Source organism: Manacus vitellinus, unplaced genomic scaffold, assembly GCF_001715985.3.
Source record: "Manacus vitellinus isolate BGI_N305 unplaced genomic scaffold, ASM171598v3 scaffold_48_pilon, whole genome shotgun sequence".
NCBI classification, from domain to species: Eukaryota; Metazoa; Chordata; class Aves; order Passeriformes; family Pipridae; genus Manacus; species Manacus vitellinus.
The window spans coordinates 5,205,976-5,219,692 of NW_021940593.1; the positions used below are offsets into that span (position 1 = coordinate 5,205,976).

At 45.8% G+C, this 13,717-nt stretch overlaps 1 protein-coding gene across 1 annotated transcript in view; it reads left to right on the plus strand.

Annotated features, from left to right (window-relative positions):
- Positions 1–1,681: 1,681 nt before the first annotated feature.
- The window catches only part of PTEN (phosphatase and tensin homolog), a 43,256-nt gene continuing 31,220 nt past the window's right edge, over positions 1,682–13,717 (plus strand). The window contains exon 1 of the mRNA XM_008927059.4: positions 1,682–1,727. Within this exon, the coding sequence (XP_008925307.2) occupies positions 1,697–1,727 (31 nt within the window). The 5' untranslated portion in view covers positions 1,682–1,696. The remainder of the gene's footprint in view (positions 1,728–13,717) is intronic.

Genomic DNA, 13,717 nt, shown 5'->3' on the forward strand with positions numbered 1-13,717 from the left:
TCGGGCCGGGGTGGCTTTTTGGGCTCTGGGCGCCGCGAACGTGCCCGTCCCGCCGTGACTCGGGTCCACAGCGCTTTTTTAATTTTTTTATTATTTTTATTTTTAATTTAGCAGCTCGGATTGCGAGTATAATCGTGGCAGGCCTGTGGCTTTCCTCGGGTTGCTTGAGTCGAAGGCTGTGTCCTCTGGCCTGATTTCCATCCCTTCGCTGAGGCAGAGCTGTTCCTTGGGATGCTGCGAGGCTCCCCACGGCAAGAGGTGGCAATCGCTGCTGCCAGATTAAAAAACCCACGGTTTATTTCCTGGTGGACCGCACGAGGATGTGTCAGAGACACGGTGCATCGGGTCTCGTCGAGGAGGATTGTATAGAATACTTACTCTGGAATAAGTAATTAGCGAGCAATTACGGCTAATGAGGCAAAACCCAGGGTGTAGTTTTGGTGGCCTTTGGAGCAGATGTGCTGGAGCGGCGCAGGCAGATGTTTGGCTTGGAGTGCCTTGCAGGGTTAATGGTGTGTGGGGGCTCTGCTGTGGCCATGGTCTTGCTCCTTGGAGAAAGATCAGTGCTGGGTGGGAGGGATTTTGGAGCAAGAACCTCGCTTAGAAGTTGGAAAAATGAATATTGACAGCAGTGTTCAGGGCCTGACTTAGCCCTGTAGAGAGATCTTTCTGTTCTGCAACAGGAGCAGGGGGAAATTTATTGGGTTTTGGAGTAATTACACTCGTGTCCGAGCAAGTTCTCCAAATAAATCCAGTTCTTGGGCAGGATCAAAGCTGATAGCAGCTGGAACCAGCACAGAGCTCTTGCTGTTCCGTTGAGCCTTGGCCTAAAATTGTAGTGGCTTTAAAACAGCCCGAAAGGTTCTGGACTTTAGCAAGTGGCTGCTGAGCTCTGGGTTAAAAAGCAGCAGCTCTGGTACATAATTCCTGCATTCTGTCTGCGATAAATATAATTTTAGGCCTGAAAGCGTTTTCACTTGGCCACTGGGGTTATGAAAAGAGTGAAGTGGTGGCAAAACCAAGAGCTTTTGGCTTCACAGTGCAAGAGTTTGGTATTTCAGGTATCTTTGCCCAGATATGCCAGTGGTAGGGAGAGATTCTCTTGGCCCAAGCTGATCTTTTTAACTAGTCATATGGTCCCAGCAAGAAAACTGGTGAATGTAGAACCCTGATATTCCTGCTCAGGGTTGCTAATGATGTGTCAAATGGAACTTATTGCTTATTTTCTTACTTTTTTTTTTTTTCTCCTTGTCTCATTAATTTTATTCTTAGAATTCTGTGTTATAAACAGGCCCCTAGAGTGGGCTTAGGCTGGCTTTTCTAAAAGGAGCAGCTGGCTGCAGTTCTGCAATGAGAAGTGTAGAAAAGGTGGGGGTTTTTTCCAAAAATATTTTAGGAATAAGCTTATACTCAGTCCTTATTTTTATAGCTGCACATTTTGAGCAGATAATTAATGAATGAAGACTTCTGCCTTTACAGTGCCATGGCTTTGCTTGGAGGCTGGTGTTGCTGCACAAGTGGAAGTTGAATTTTTTGATGACTTTGTGCAGAGTGGGATTGTTTCTCACCATACCTGGCAGCTGGAAAATAACCTGTTTGTTCTTTACACCTGTAGGCAGGGAGTTAAATCTCCAACCATGTGGTATTAGGGGAAGGAAGAGAAAACTTGAAGGCCAAGCGAGGTGTTCAGCAAGGCATGGCAGGAGGACCAGGTGGTGCAGATCATGGTGAGTTCAGGGAGTGAAGAAGGGAAGGCTGACATGAATTGGAGAGCCCAGGGATTTTGGCATTTACCTGGGATACGGGAAGAGGAGGCCTGAATTCCTCCTGCAGTAAATATTTCTGTGTGAGGGGTTCAGTGGTGGTTGCTCCAAAATCCTCAGTAGCTGGTGATTGATTACCTGGGCTTTGGGAGGTGGAAATCAAAGGGATGATGGTGAATCCAGGTGAGGTGCCTGATCTCCAGCCTGTCTCTGTGACCTGCCCTTTCCTTCCACCCATCTTTGAGGGAGGGTCCGTGTCTTGGTGGCCCAGGTGGACAAAGATTTGTGGTCTTTGCATTTCGGTCGTGGCTGATTCTCCCAGGCCTTGGAGGAACACCTGAGTGCCAAAGCCAGGCTGGGTCAGGTGCTGGAGTGCCAGAATTCCCTCTGAGGACCTCTTTTCCTCGTTTGGGCTGTGTCAGATCCTTTTAAAACTGATGCTGGTGCAGGTACAGTACAGGACATTGTGCTTGGGACTCTCAGTTCCTGAGGAGTTGGTTAAGAATTCCTCTTGTGTGGGTAATGTAGGATTTCAGCAAAGGGAAGTAGCACCTCCTCAGAATCAGTGCACAGTCTGAGAATAGTCCTGTGTGTCCTTAAAATCCACATTGACATTACTTTGCATGTAGTCAGATGTTCTCCGTGAACAGTCCTTTTTAATGCACCTCTTGGAAAAAAAATACTTTGAATTTAGGAGAAGAAAGGTTTTGAAGGCGGAGACATTAAATAAGCTTTTCAATACTTTATTTCAGCTGTTTGTTCCGGGTTTGTTTGGGTTTGCAGTTGCTTTCTGTAATACTGGCTGCCTTTTTGTGCAGATGGGAGAGAAGGAAAGTTGGGATTAGCGGCTTTCTTCTGCCATGGTGACATTTCTTGATGCTGCAGCCACCGGTCTGTTTTCTGAGGCACTGTAATGTTTGGTATTTCTGAAATTGTGCAGCTTGGTTCATGTCCACTTCAGGAAACGGTGCCTGGATTGCTTGTGTCTTCAGAGCTTTACTGTGTTTAGCAAGTGGCTCAACTATTTGAGGCTGGAAAAAAGCGGTGGAGCTGCTTCTGGCTTTGGTTAAACTGTCTCGTGTTTCCAGGCCTTCTGTCAGGGGTGAAAATGGCCAACTAGGCTGAGCTCAGGGCTTGACTGAAGCATGTGCAGCTCGTGACCTACATAGTGGTACAAACTGCAGCAATATTCAGTAAAGATGAGACGTTGGGTGCAGTTTACACGTCTCACACGTCGTTTGTCTCGTGCAACGAAAGGCAGAGAACGCTCAGATTGTGAGAGGGAGCTTCTGACAATCTCCCCCTGCTTTCTGCTGCTTGCAGTCCTAAAGCTCTTTGCATTTTTAATGAAATTTTAAATTATGGGACTTGACTCAAAATGGCTCAGCTTCCAGGGGAAAAAAAATGAATTAGTGGCATGAGGTACATACCATGTTTAAAAATAGAGCCTGGCTTGGAAATGCCATTCGTTTGAGGGACTTGGTTTCATTTTAAAATTGAAGTTTGTCAGAGGTTTTGTAACAAGTTTTTCGTGAGGGTTTAGAAGAAACTAGAAGAGACCAACTGGCAGCATCTTTTATTGGTGGAAAAGTATTTCTTTGTTCTGGAGTAAACCACGTTACTTAGCAGTGTTTGGAGCTCGTTTTGCTTCTGGAGCCCGGGATGATCTTGGGTTTTGGACAGGAAGATGAGTGCTGGGAATTCATGTAAGAAGTCAGTTTGCACAGACAGCAGTACAATGGTCCTGCTGGCTGGGGACTCCTCGGAGTTCCAGTTCCCTGCTCGCTGTAGGATCTGTTTGATCCCAGGAAAACGGCTCTTTCTGCTCTTAGCAAGGGAGGGATGTCTGGAATTGTCCAGGTGGTGATTGCTGGAGGTGTGTTCGTGCGTTTTTTCTCTTCTGGGGTTGCACGTGAGCTGGATCATTTACTGTTGCTCACAACCCAAAGAAGCCCCAAACCCTTTGCCATGCTGCTGTAGAACATGTGGCTGGTGGTGTTTGACAGCTGAATTTTTTCCCACAACCCCCCCATTTCAGCAGGTGCTCCGTTGTGCAATCCCATTCAGAGTCACCCAACCCCTTCCTGCCCTGCTTTTTGGCTGCTGCTGCTCAGAAAGGGGCTTAAAAGAAGCTTCACAAATTACAGCTCATCTCTTTGCCCTTGTTTAAGTGCAGGCTTCCCCATGTGCTGCTTCTTCTTGGATCATCAGGAATTTTTAATCCGTGTGGATGCTGTTTGCACAGGGCTGAACTCCAGGTTAAGAATTCCCTGACAGAAGGTGCTCCTTGGTTTCATGCTGAGGTGGTGGCTGTGTGTTCTCAAGGTGGGGAGAGGAACAAGTGCAGCTCATGTGGACACTGCAGAACACTTGTGACCCTCTGGAAAAACCCCAGCTGAAGTGACTGATTGTTGAAATCTGGGTGGAAGCTCAGTTAAGTGTTTGAAACCTTCAGAACATCCAAAGCTTTGCCATTAAACAGGAAGAAGGTGGTGCTGAACAAAGTGCAAGCTTTGCTAGGACTGGTATTGGTTTTGAGTGTTTCCTTTCCAAGGAGAAATCCGAGTTCCTCCTCATGGCACTGAGCCTGGTGGGCTGTTGGCACTTGGGAAGTTCCCTTTGTGGGTCTAACCAGTGGCTCTGGTGGGGACTCCTGAAAATCCCTCCCCTTTACTCTGCGGGTGGTTGGTTGGCCACGTGTCAACTGGAGTCTTGAAGGGTGGTGAGTTTTGGAAATGCATCTTTCTAGGAATCTCTGCCAGTCAGGGAGGCCTTTCCATCCAGGGGATAATTCCACCTGACTTGCAGTGCCTCAGTGAGGGAGAGGATACAGCCTTGAGTGTGGGGCTTATGCAACACTGCAACTGGCTCTTACTGCTCAGTTTGATACGTGCACAAAGATTAGCTGGCCCTTGGTGCCTGCTAGGCTGGGATCAGCAGGTTTCTTTGGGGCAAAACTGTGGTTTTCCAGTGGCCATCCAGTGCTGCACTCCTGTAGGACCTTGGTTTTACAACCAGCATAGTCTGAAGCACAGTGACTGCTGTAGAGACAGTGAGTATTTGTTAAATGTCTTAAAACACTGTCTAGAGGACAGAATTGTCTTATTTTGGAATTTCCACTGTATTTTCCTCCTTGTAGGTTGTTTTGTACACCTCAATCCTCTTTGTTGTGCAAGCAGTTGATACAATTTGCTCAGTAATAATATTGCTGCAAGAATGTGTTTCTTTAATACATTGTGTTAAACCCCCCCTCGTGCTAAAAAGCATAAAGCCAAAACTAAACTTCAGGATGTAACAACTGCAAAGTTCAAATATTATATGTAAAGTTTCTATCTACCAAGTTTTTTCTGCTGGTTGTGAATCTCTGAGCAGTTCCTTGAATGAAATTATATTTTTAATGGATTAATGTTGTTGCCACATTAATTCTGCATAAGCTGACAAATTATACCCCTGGTACCTTAGCCTAGGGACTTCCCCTGCAACGGGTTTAAACATGAAAATGGTCCTTGTGTAATGATTTAAAGGACAATAGTTGTGTTCTGACAAAGTGGGAGAAAAGGGAGGGAATAGGCAGATGAGCTGTCAAATCCCTTTATTACATTAGAGCCCAAAGCTGGTGTCATTACTCATAACTAACTCCCTTTTAAAGCCCCCCTCCTTTCTGGTTTAAGTCATCTGCAACTTGGAGCTGCATGCAATGTGTATTTATTTACTGTGCCCAGGGTAGGGGGGATATTCAAGGTTAATTATTGCATGGCTTTCTTGGGGGGAAGATGGGATGTAGCCTGGAGTGATTGCTGGACATGCCCAGTGCCTCATCCTAATCCCTGAGGTAGATGTGGGCTCCTTTGACTTGTTTTTGGGATTAGAGCTGTGCGCATCCCATGAGTTACTGGGAGGCTGATTTCTGGGCTGGAAAGAAGGGAATTTATTGGAAAACGAATTCCTGTCGAGCAGGATCTTTCCTGAAACACGGCTGCTTTGTGGGTGGTTGCCTGTGCTTTGGGTTCTGCTGGTTTTTGAGCGTGTCTTAGGCCCAGGTTGATATTTCAGATGTAAACAAACCCTCGTTCCAGTTTCTAATTGGAGCCAGCATCCTCTTTGCTCCTGTCGTCATCTGCCTCGGTCGCTGTCTCGCCTGCGAGGCCCTGAAAGAAGACAAAATACAGCAGCAGTTCTGGAGAATGGAAGTAAATAATCTTGCAATTAGGCCCTGTATCATGCTGCATAAATCTGGGTTATCTTAATAACGATTTTTAGGCAACAGGGCTCAAGTAGTGGCTCGGTGATTCAAATGGTAATTGACTGTGCAGCTAAAAAATTAAACTCAACTGCTCTGTGTTTGGGATGATGACTATTGCAAAAGCTGGCATTGTTCCCTTTAAAGATGAACTCCCAGCTTCGCAGCCCCAGCGTGCAGCAGTGCAGAAAAACTGCTTAATATCCAGTTTTTGGTAGTGAAGTGCTTAAGAAACGTCTTTATAAACTTAATTCTGCCTTTGTGGAGCGGTAGTAGAATAGCTTTTAATTGCATGATTAATTTTCTTAGAGGCCTCTGCTTAATTCATTGCATTGCCTGGGTGTATATCAGGCTAGAATTGAAGTAGTTGTGTATTTTCTGCTCTTTAATTTCTTGTGTGGGTGAGTCACAGAAGTAATGTCCTTTTTTTATACTAACATTTAAAGGAGGGAAACACTAGATCTCATCAGAATGAAATTATCTACTTGGGGCTTACTGGTTGAGGAACAGTTTATTAGGATGGCCTTGTGTCTTGTTTTGCCACTTGCCATTATCTTCTCTTGGACTCAAAAGAAGGCTTGATAAATCCATCAAAATCCTAGTTTTTGTAGCTTCTGTTTTAGAAAGCTTTCTAAACGTGTGCCACATTTGTCCTCTTTGAAATTCCCTTGTCTCTGAAAGTTTTGGATGTTCTTTCAGGCTTGCAAAAAGTTGAGTCTGAGCCATTTTTCACTTCCTGTCAGTAAATATCAAAGTAGTGACTCTTCTGTGCTGACTTCTCGTTACTGAATAAAATTCTTGTATTTTTCTGGGGGTGTTTGAGGTTGGGATGTGCTTAAATGCACGTTAAAGGAGACCCTGCCAAGTGAGGTGGCGTGCTGGGAACACGGACCGGGGACACCTCAAACTTCTTCTTGAAAGGGTTCGTGTGGAGTTTGGTTGGTGGGTTAAAATAGACAAATCTGGCACTTGAGAAACTCAAACTGAGGTGTCTGGTCTGGTTGACAAGGTGGTGATGGGTCCCAGGTTGGACTGGATGGTCCCACAGGTCTTTTCCAACCTAGGTGATCTAGTGAACCTGCACCACTGACCTTCCCCACTGGCACAGCTCTTGGTCTTGGGCCTCCCTGTGTTGCTGCAGCTGGTTGGGATGCCAGGGTAGGGGGGGTAAGATGGGATGCAGCTTGTTCCAAAATGGGAGCAGAAACAAAAAACCCTTCTTAACTGGCCTCTCTGCATGTTTCCATCTCTGGGAATCCCTTGGGATTGCAGGGTTTTGTTCCATGCTGTAGATCTGGACTCGAGGTTGAGTTAGGGAGTTGAGGCCCAGTCTCTGACTTCTCAGCTGAAGAGTCCTTTCTGTCAAATTTTGTGTGAATAATACAAAGTTTGGTGCATCATTTGTTATGTTCCTCTTTGCTCTTAGTTTTCTTTGAATGGGAAGGACAGCTTTTTTCTGTCTGTAATATCATCAGCTATTTTAGAGGGATCTCATAGAGTCATAGGATATCCTGAGCTGGAAGGGACCCACAGGGATCACCCAGTCCAACTCCTGGCCCTGCACAGGACACCCCAACAGTCCCACTATGTCCCTGTGAGTGTTTGTCCAAACACTTCTTGCAGCTCTGCACAACCAGCTCATGTTTCCTTTATCACCTGCATGCTTTTCTATATTTATGATTCCAGACCATTTTGAAATGAAAGTTTAAGGCATCCTTTTCTCAGCCTTTGTCAGAACAAGCTCTTCTCTAGAGCAGCCATCGTCTTTCATGCTGCTTTTAGCACTTCTTGTATCTCTGCTGGGAGGTTTAGGGGTTTTTTCCCAATCTTAGTAACCCCGTTAGCTGTTCAGCAAAGCCTCCCTGTGGCTTAGAGCTCCAGGACACATTTCATACACCTCACAGAGGAAGGAGAGGCTCTTGCTCTGGGAATACTTCCCAAATCAATGTAGTAAGCAGATCTAGAAACCCTGCTGTGGGATAGAACTGACTTATGGATGTAGACAACCTGGCAATATCCCCTTCAGGCATCTTTGGATTTCCCTCTTTGTACTGGGGGAATTTGAGTTCCCTTCCAGACGTGTTGTCAGCCCCATGACTTCATCTGGACAGGTTTGCCTCCTGGATAGGAAGGAGCTGCAGTTTTGTTGTTCCTTGTCTAGGTTGCTGTGTTTAAATTGCAAGCTGAAATTTGAAAAAACTAAAAAATGGGAGGGGGGGGGAAGATCATAGTTGAAATATGGAGCATTAAGGGGTTAAATGCATTTCTTCTAAATCATAAAATGTTTCAGCCACATCTGAGTTGGTCCCTTTTCTTGTTCTTTAAGGCACAGATGGTAGAGTTGGCAAGTGCAGCTGGCTGGCTACAAGGAATCCTCCTTTGCTCTGAAGAACTTTCTTCCTGTTCATTTCCCCTCTACTTCCTGATGATCCAGGCTCGTAGAAAAATAGTAAACTTATTTTGTGTTTCATGCTGGCTGATGGAAATGCTGCCTGTTGAACAGAAATTTATGCATGGGTCCAGTTTGAACAGCATATCTGCTAGGAAACTTTCCCAGATTGGTCTGGGTGTATTTTCCCGTGTCTTTTGCTTTTTATTTTTTTTTTGTTGTAGGGATGCTGTCAAGAAAATGGCACTAATAGGAGCTTGGCCATTTGTCAGGGCTCTTAAATCTGTTTGAGGATGGAGTGTGGACACTTCTCATAACACTCCCCCCGTAGCTTCAGGCTGTCAAGCTGTTGAACAGCAAGAACAGTGCGAGGGTTTTTTTTTTTTAAATCCTTGCTGTTGCTAGATGGACTCGTTTAAGCTGGACTTAAAGGGCTGGAGGTCACTGTTTCATGGCTGGTGGGCTCCTGAAGTCAGAGTTGCTGAAAATTGCGGGCAGATCCAGAGAACAAAGCGACGCTGGGAGGCTTCAAAGGCGGCGGTGTCCCTGCTCCAGGGTGTCCCTGCTCCAGGGTGTCCCTGCTCCAGGGTGTCCCTGCTCCAGGGTGTCCCTGCTCCAGGGTGTCCCTGCTCCAGGGTGTCCCTGCTCCAGGGTGTCCCTGCTCCAGGGTGCCCCTGCTCCAGGGTGTCCCTGCAGTGACAGCTCAGCCACCTCACACCCGGAGGGCAGGGCTGACCCCCAGCTGGCAGCACAGCCAGCAGTGGGCTCCTGGGAGCACCTTCCAGCCCCAGCTGGAGGCGAAAATCAGCACTCCTGGCTGGTGTGGAGCTTCTTTAGCAGGCCGTGGGTTTAAATCTCCTTTGTTACACGAGATCTGTGTTGGGAAGGTGCAAATGGAGCTCGTTGTCGTTTTGTTGGCAGGGGGCTGGTTCAGGTTGTGCAGTAAGTTTTTAGCTCCAGAGCATGATTTGAGCAGTGCCATCAGTCACAGCTTCAGGAACACTCAGCTTGTTTTAAATTTCCTTCCTAAAGGAAGAGGAAGTCTAATGCCTGGTAGATCTCCTGAAGCCTTTGGTTCAGAGTGATAGAATGGTTTGGATTGGAAGGGACCTTAAAGATCATACAGTCCCACCCCTTGCCATGGGCAGGACACCTTCCACTAGCCCAGGTTGCTCCAACCTGGCCTTGGACACTTGCAGGGATCCAGGGGCAGCCACAGCTTCTCTGGGCAACCTGTGCCAGGGCCTCCCCACCCTCCCAGGGAACAATTCCTTCCCAATATCCCATCTAACCCTGCCCTCTGGCAGTGGGAAGCCATTCCCCCTTGTCCTGCCACTCCAGGCCCTTGTAAACAGTAAATATTTATAAGACTGTAAAGGGCTCTGAGTTTTAAAGTTGTTTTTTATTTGCATTTTGATGTAAAATCTGTCCTCAGTGTTGGGTTTGGAAAGTAAAGCTCTGTGTAAATTCTGAAGCTCTGCGTGCTCTGGCCTGCTTATAAAATAGGAGATGAGGTCATTTGCTCTTTGTTTTCCCTTTAAAGCCACCATAATGAGTGGAGTGAGGATCCTATATTTGAAATATAGCACTTCATAAAATTACTCAGAAATTCTAATGCCGCTGTAGTTTACTAATTGAGAGTGTTGATCATTGCAAGAAAGGCTGCAGCTGTCTGTTCTTGTGGCTGTTTAAGAATTAAGAATTGGTAAATATTTCGGTATGTTTTTTTGGCCACCTTCCATTATTAGGCAAAAGGCTGAATTTGTGAGCAGAATCAGTTATAGGACCAACATGAGTAATTTACTTTTATATCTCCATGTATGTGAAGTTGCAAGTGTATACTGCATATTCTTTAATTTGATCTTGGCATAGTGTGAATATATAGACAGCTATTTTTGAAAGTGATTATAACTGCTGATTTGCATAATGATCCAGGATTTTTCTCATAGCAACTGCAAAGACTGTCATCTTCAGCAATGTGGGAATGATTTCAGGCTTTAAAGAGCACTGTTTTGTTAAATCTCTGAGCAGCATTAGAGCAGAGGCATCTCTGAAGTGGCACATGGATTATTTGCTTTGGTCTGGTTTCAATATCGACACTTTCTCATTGTGGATGATGTAGCAAATTATTGGATGTTTTGATTTTAAGGTTCCTTGGGCACACCACAGTGTCTTGGTTCCTGCAAAAGCTGCAGTTGGGTAGTTAGTGAGAGGTAAGAACTTGAGCAGAGGATGGTGTTTTGGGATTTTGTTGTTGGACTCTAACAGAGTCCAGCCTCTAAATTTCAGGGGAAACGTGTGTCTTAGGAAAGACCTACTTTGGCAAACTGTGGCAGGGTTTATTTTATGCTGTTTAAGAAAGCCCAGTTCAAAATTTGGTAGTGACAACTCTCTGGTTGACTTTGTTTTGTGTGTGTTGAACTGCCTCAGTCAAGGCCTGAGGCTTTTTCCATTTTTGTTTGCCTGCCCTAAAAACAAAAAAAAAAGCTTGGAATTGACAATGAATTTGTTGCATGTTTTAAATGATCAGTTCTTCCAGATTGCTAAAATTAGCAGTATCATTACCAATTTCATGATGACTCAGAGTTCTCCCTTTGAATGGAAGCCCAGCTTCCAGGCTCCTGTGTAAGAAATCTCCTCTTGGTAGGGAATATCTTAATTTCAGCTTTGGGAATCAATGTTAAATTAAGTGAGGTGTGAAAAGGAGTGTCTGTGAACTGTTGAGCGTGGCTGGTGATAGAATTCCATGAAGATGATGTTCCCTGATGCTCCTAAAACTGCTCTGTGCAGCGATCACGGGCTGTCCCTGTCCCCAAAGAGGGGTTTTATTCCCCACCATGGGGATAAGAACACGCAGGAATATCCCCTCCACTTGAGGCAAATCTTGGGGTGGAAGAACTTGGGTTTCATGGCAGCTTTTCCAATTAAACGTTGAATCTTCTCTTTCTGCTCAGAGATTTAGATCATGTGTGCAAACAGCAGCACCACTTCCACAATGTTCTTCCATCTTATGGTGCTCCTTAAAGCCAAAGGCATTTCTTCAGTTGCTTGAACCAACAAAAGAGCTTCAAAGCCACATGTCAAGGCTGCCAGAGCTCCAGGAGCATTTGGGCAACGCTTCCAGGGCCAGGGTGGGATTGTTGGGGTGTCTGTGCAGGGCCAGGAGTCACTCACACTCCTTGTGAGTCCCTTCCAGCTCAGGATATTCTGTCTTGAGCACACATTGAAAAGCCATAAAGTTATCTTGCCCAGCAGTAGGAATGCATTTGTCATGGCTGCTCCTTGCTTTCCTTGGGAGCAGAGGAAGCCTGGTGCCATGAAAGGGTGTCCCTGGCTGGCAGGGCCATGTCCTTTAGCACACAGGGGTGAGTCAGCAGTGGCGTGTGAACTGCATTCCTGCCTAATACTTTGAGATAATCACTGAGGTACTTCAGGACGATTATATTTAGGTGGTGGAGAGAGATTGCCTCGCCTGTTTTTTAAAAAAAAACCCCAATCATATTTTTCTAAAATACCCCCCCTCCTCAGTGGGCTCACTGTTGGATGTTTGGTTTTGAGAAGCCCCTGAGTTCTTGTGCTCTCAGGTTGCCAAGCCCCAGAGCACACAAAATGCTTTTAGTGAATCAGCATCACAGACTCACAGAATAGCTGGGGTTGGAAGGCACCTCTGGAGATCATCCAGTCCAACCCCCTGCCCAGGCAGAGTCTCCCAGAGCAGGTGACACAGGAACATGTCCAGGTGGGTTTGGAATGTCTCCAGAGAGGAGACTCCACAGCTTCCCTGGGCAGCTGTTCCAGTGCTCTGCCACCCTCCATGGGAACAAGGTCTTCCTCACATCAGGGTGGCCTCAGTAAGTCTTATATTTTCCCCCCACCCTGCCCCTTTTGAAGTATTTTTCCATTTTTTTTTTTCTTTACTGGGATATCGTGGAACACCTTTTGCAATACCCACTCTGCACTTAAAAAATAATTGTGATGATCCGGGTATAGTTTAAGAGACCTTAAAGCTCATCCAGTCCAACCCCCTGCCGTGGGCAGGGACACCTTCCACTAGCCCAGGTTGCTCCAAGCCCCATCCAGCCTGGCCTTGGACACTTCCAGGGATAGAGCATGGCTAAGCATTCCTGGTGATTCCTAGTGGTGATCAGTCAAAGGTTGGATGACTTTAGAGGTCTTTTCCAGCCTAATTGATTCTGTGATTTAATTCTGCCCCTCTTTAAAAGCAGAACTGGCTGTGAGCTGTGCATGTGCCCTTGAGCCAGGGAGGGGAGAGGGGTCACAGGAGAGGCAGGATCCAAGCGGGAATTGCGCTTTCCAAAAGCCGGAGCCCGCCCCGGTTATTTTGGAACTTTTTATCTCCCTCTGCCTGCATGTTTTGAAGCTTTGGTGTTTGGACAAGTCTGGGAACCTGCTGACTGGAAAGGCTGCTGTTGAGATGTTCTCTTCCCTTTGCTTGGGGTGTCTGCTTCGCTTCCATCTTGCACCAGCTGGGAATCCTGGAAAGTATCTCATGGCTCAGCCTCTGGGAGAGGAAAAACATCTGAGCATAAACCACAGGCTGCAATGCCTGAAAAAACCCTGGAGTAAAGCTCACAAACCGAAATCTGAGCAAGTTGCAGTGTAATTTGGTGAAGTTTGGGCATCTGTCTCACGGGTGATACTCAGCTGAAACTGGGGGTTGATGTGGTGTGTCAAAATGGATTGATTTTACCCCTGGTTTTTTTATTTTACCCTGCAGGAGTGCTTGTGTTCCACAAAGAAGTGCTGTGGAAAGCAGCCTAATATATTGGATTATTTTGCTGTGGTAATTTATATGGCCCTGCTGCTCAGGGTGGGACCCAAAAGGAGGTGCTTTGCAGGAGAAATGCTGGGAGCAGGGAGAAGTCAGGTTGAAATCAAGGAGGGAGTGATGTGTGTAGCTGAAAGCCAGATAATTCATTGTTAGCATAATATAGAACCAGTTTCTTCTTCTTATAGCAAGGAGGAACTGATAAAATAGTGAAGATGCTGCTAATTATATAGCACCTTTTCTTAATTAAGGAGGTGTGAACTGCTTGAGGAGTAAAATACCATCAGAGTGGTGTTCAAAGTTTGTTATTTGAAGTTATCACAAGCTCTGTAATTTAAGCAATTTAATGTTTGGGGTTGTTTTTTTTTTCCTCCAGTGTAAGTGTTTTTTTAGGGTTTGAGCAAGTACAGAATAAACTGGAAACCAGCCACGAGCCCCTTTCAGCGTCTGTATTTAAGGCAGCTACAAATATTTATTTCATTTACTCAAAAGCTTTCCTATTTTTCTCATTGTCTGCACAAATCATCTGTTGAATG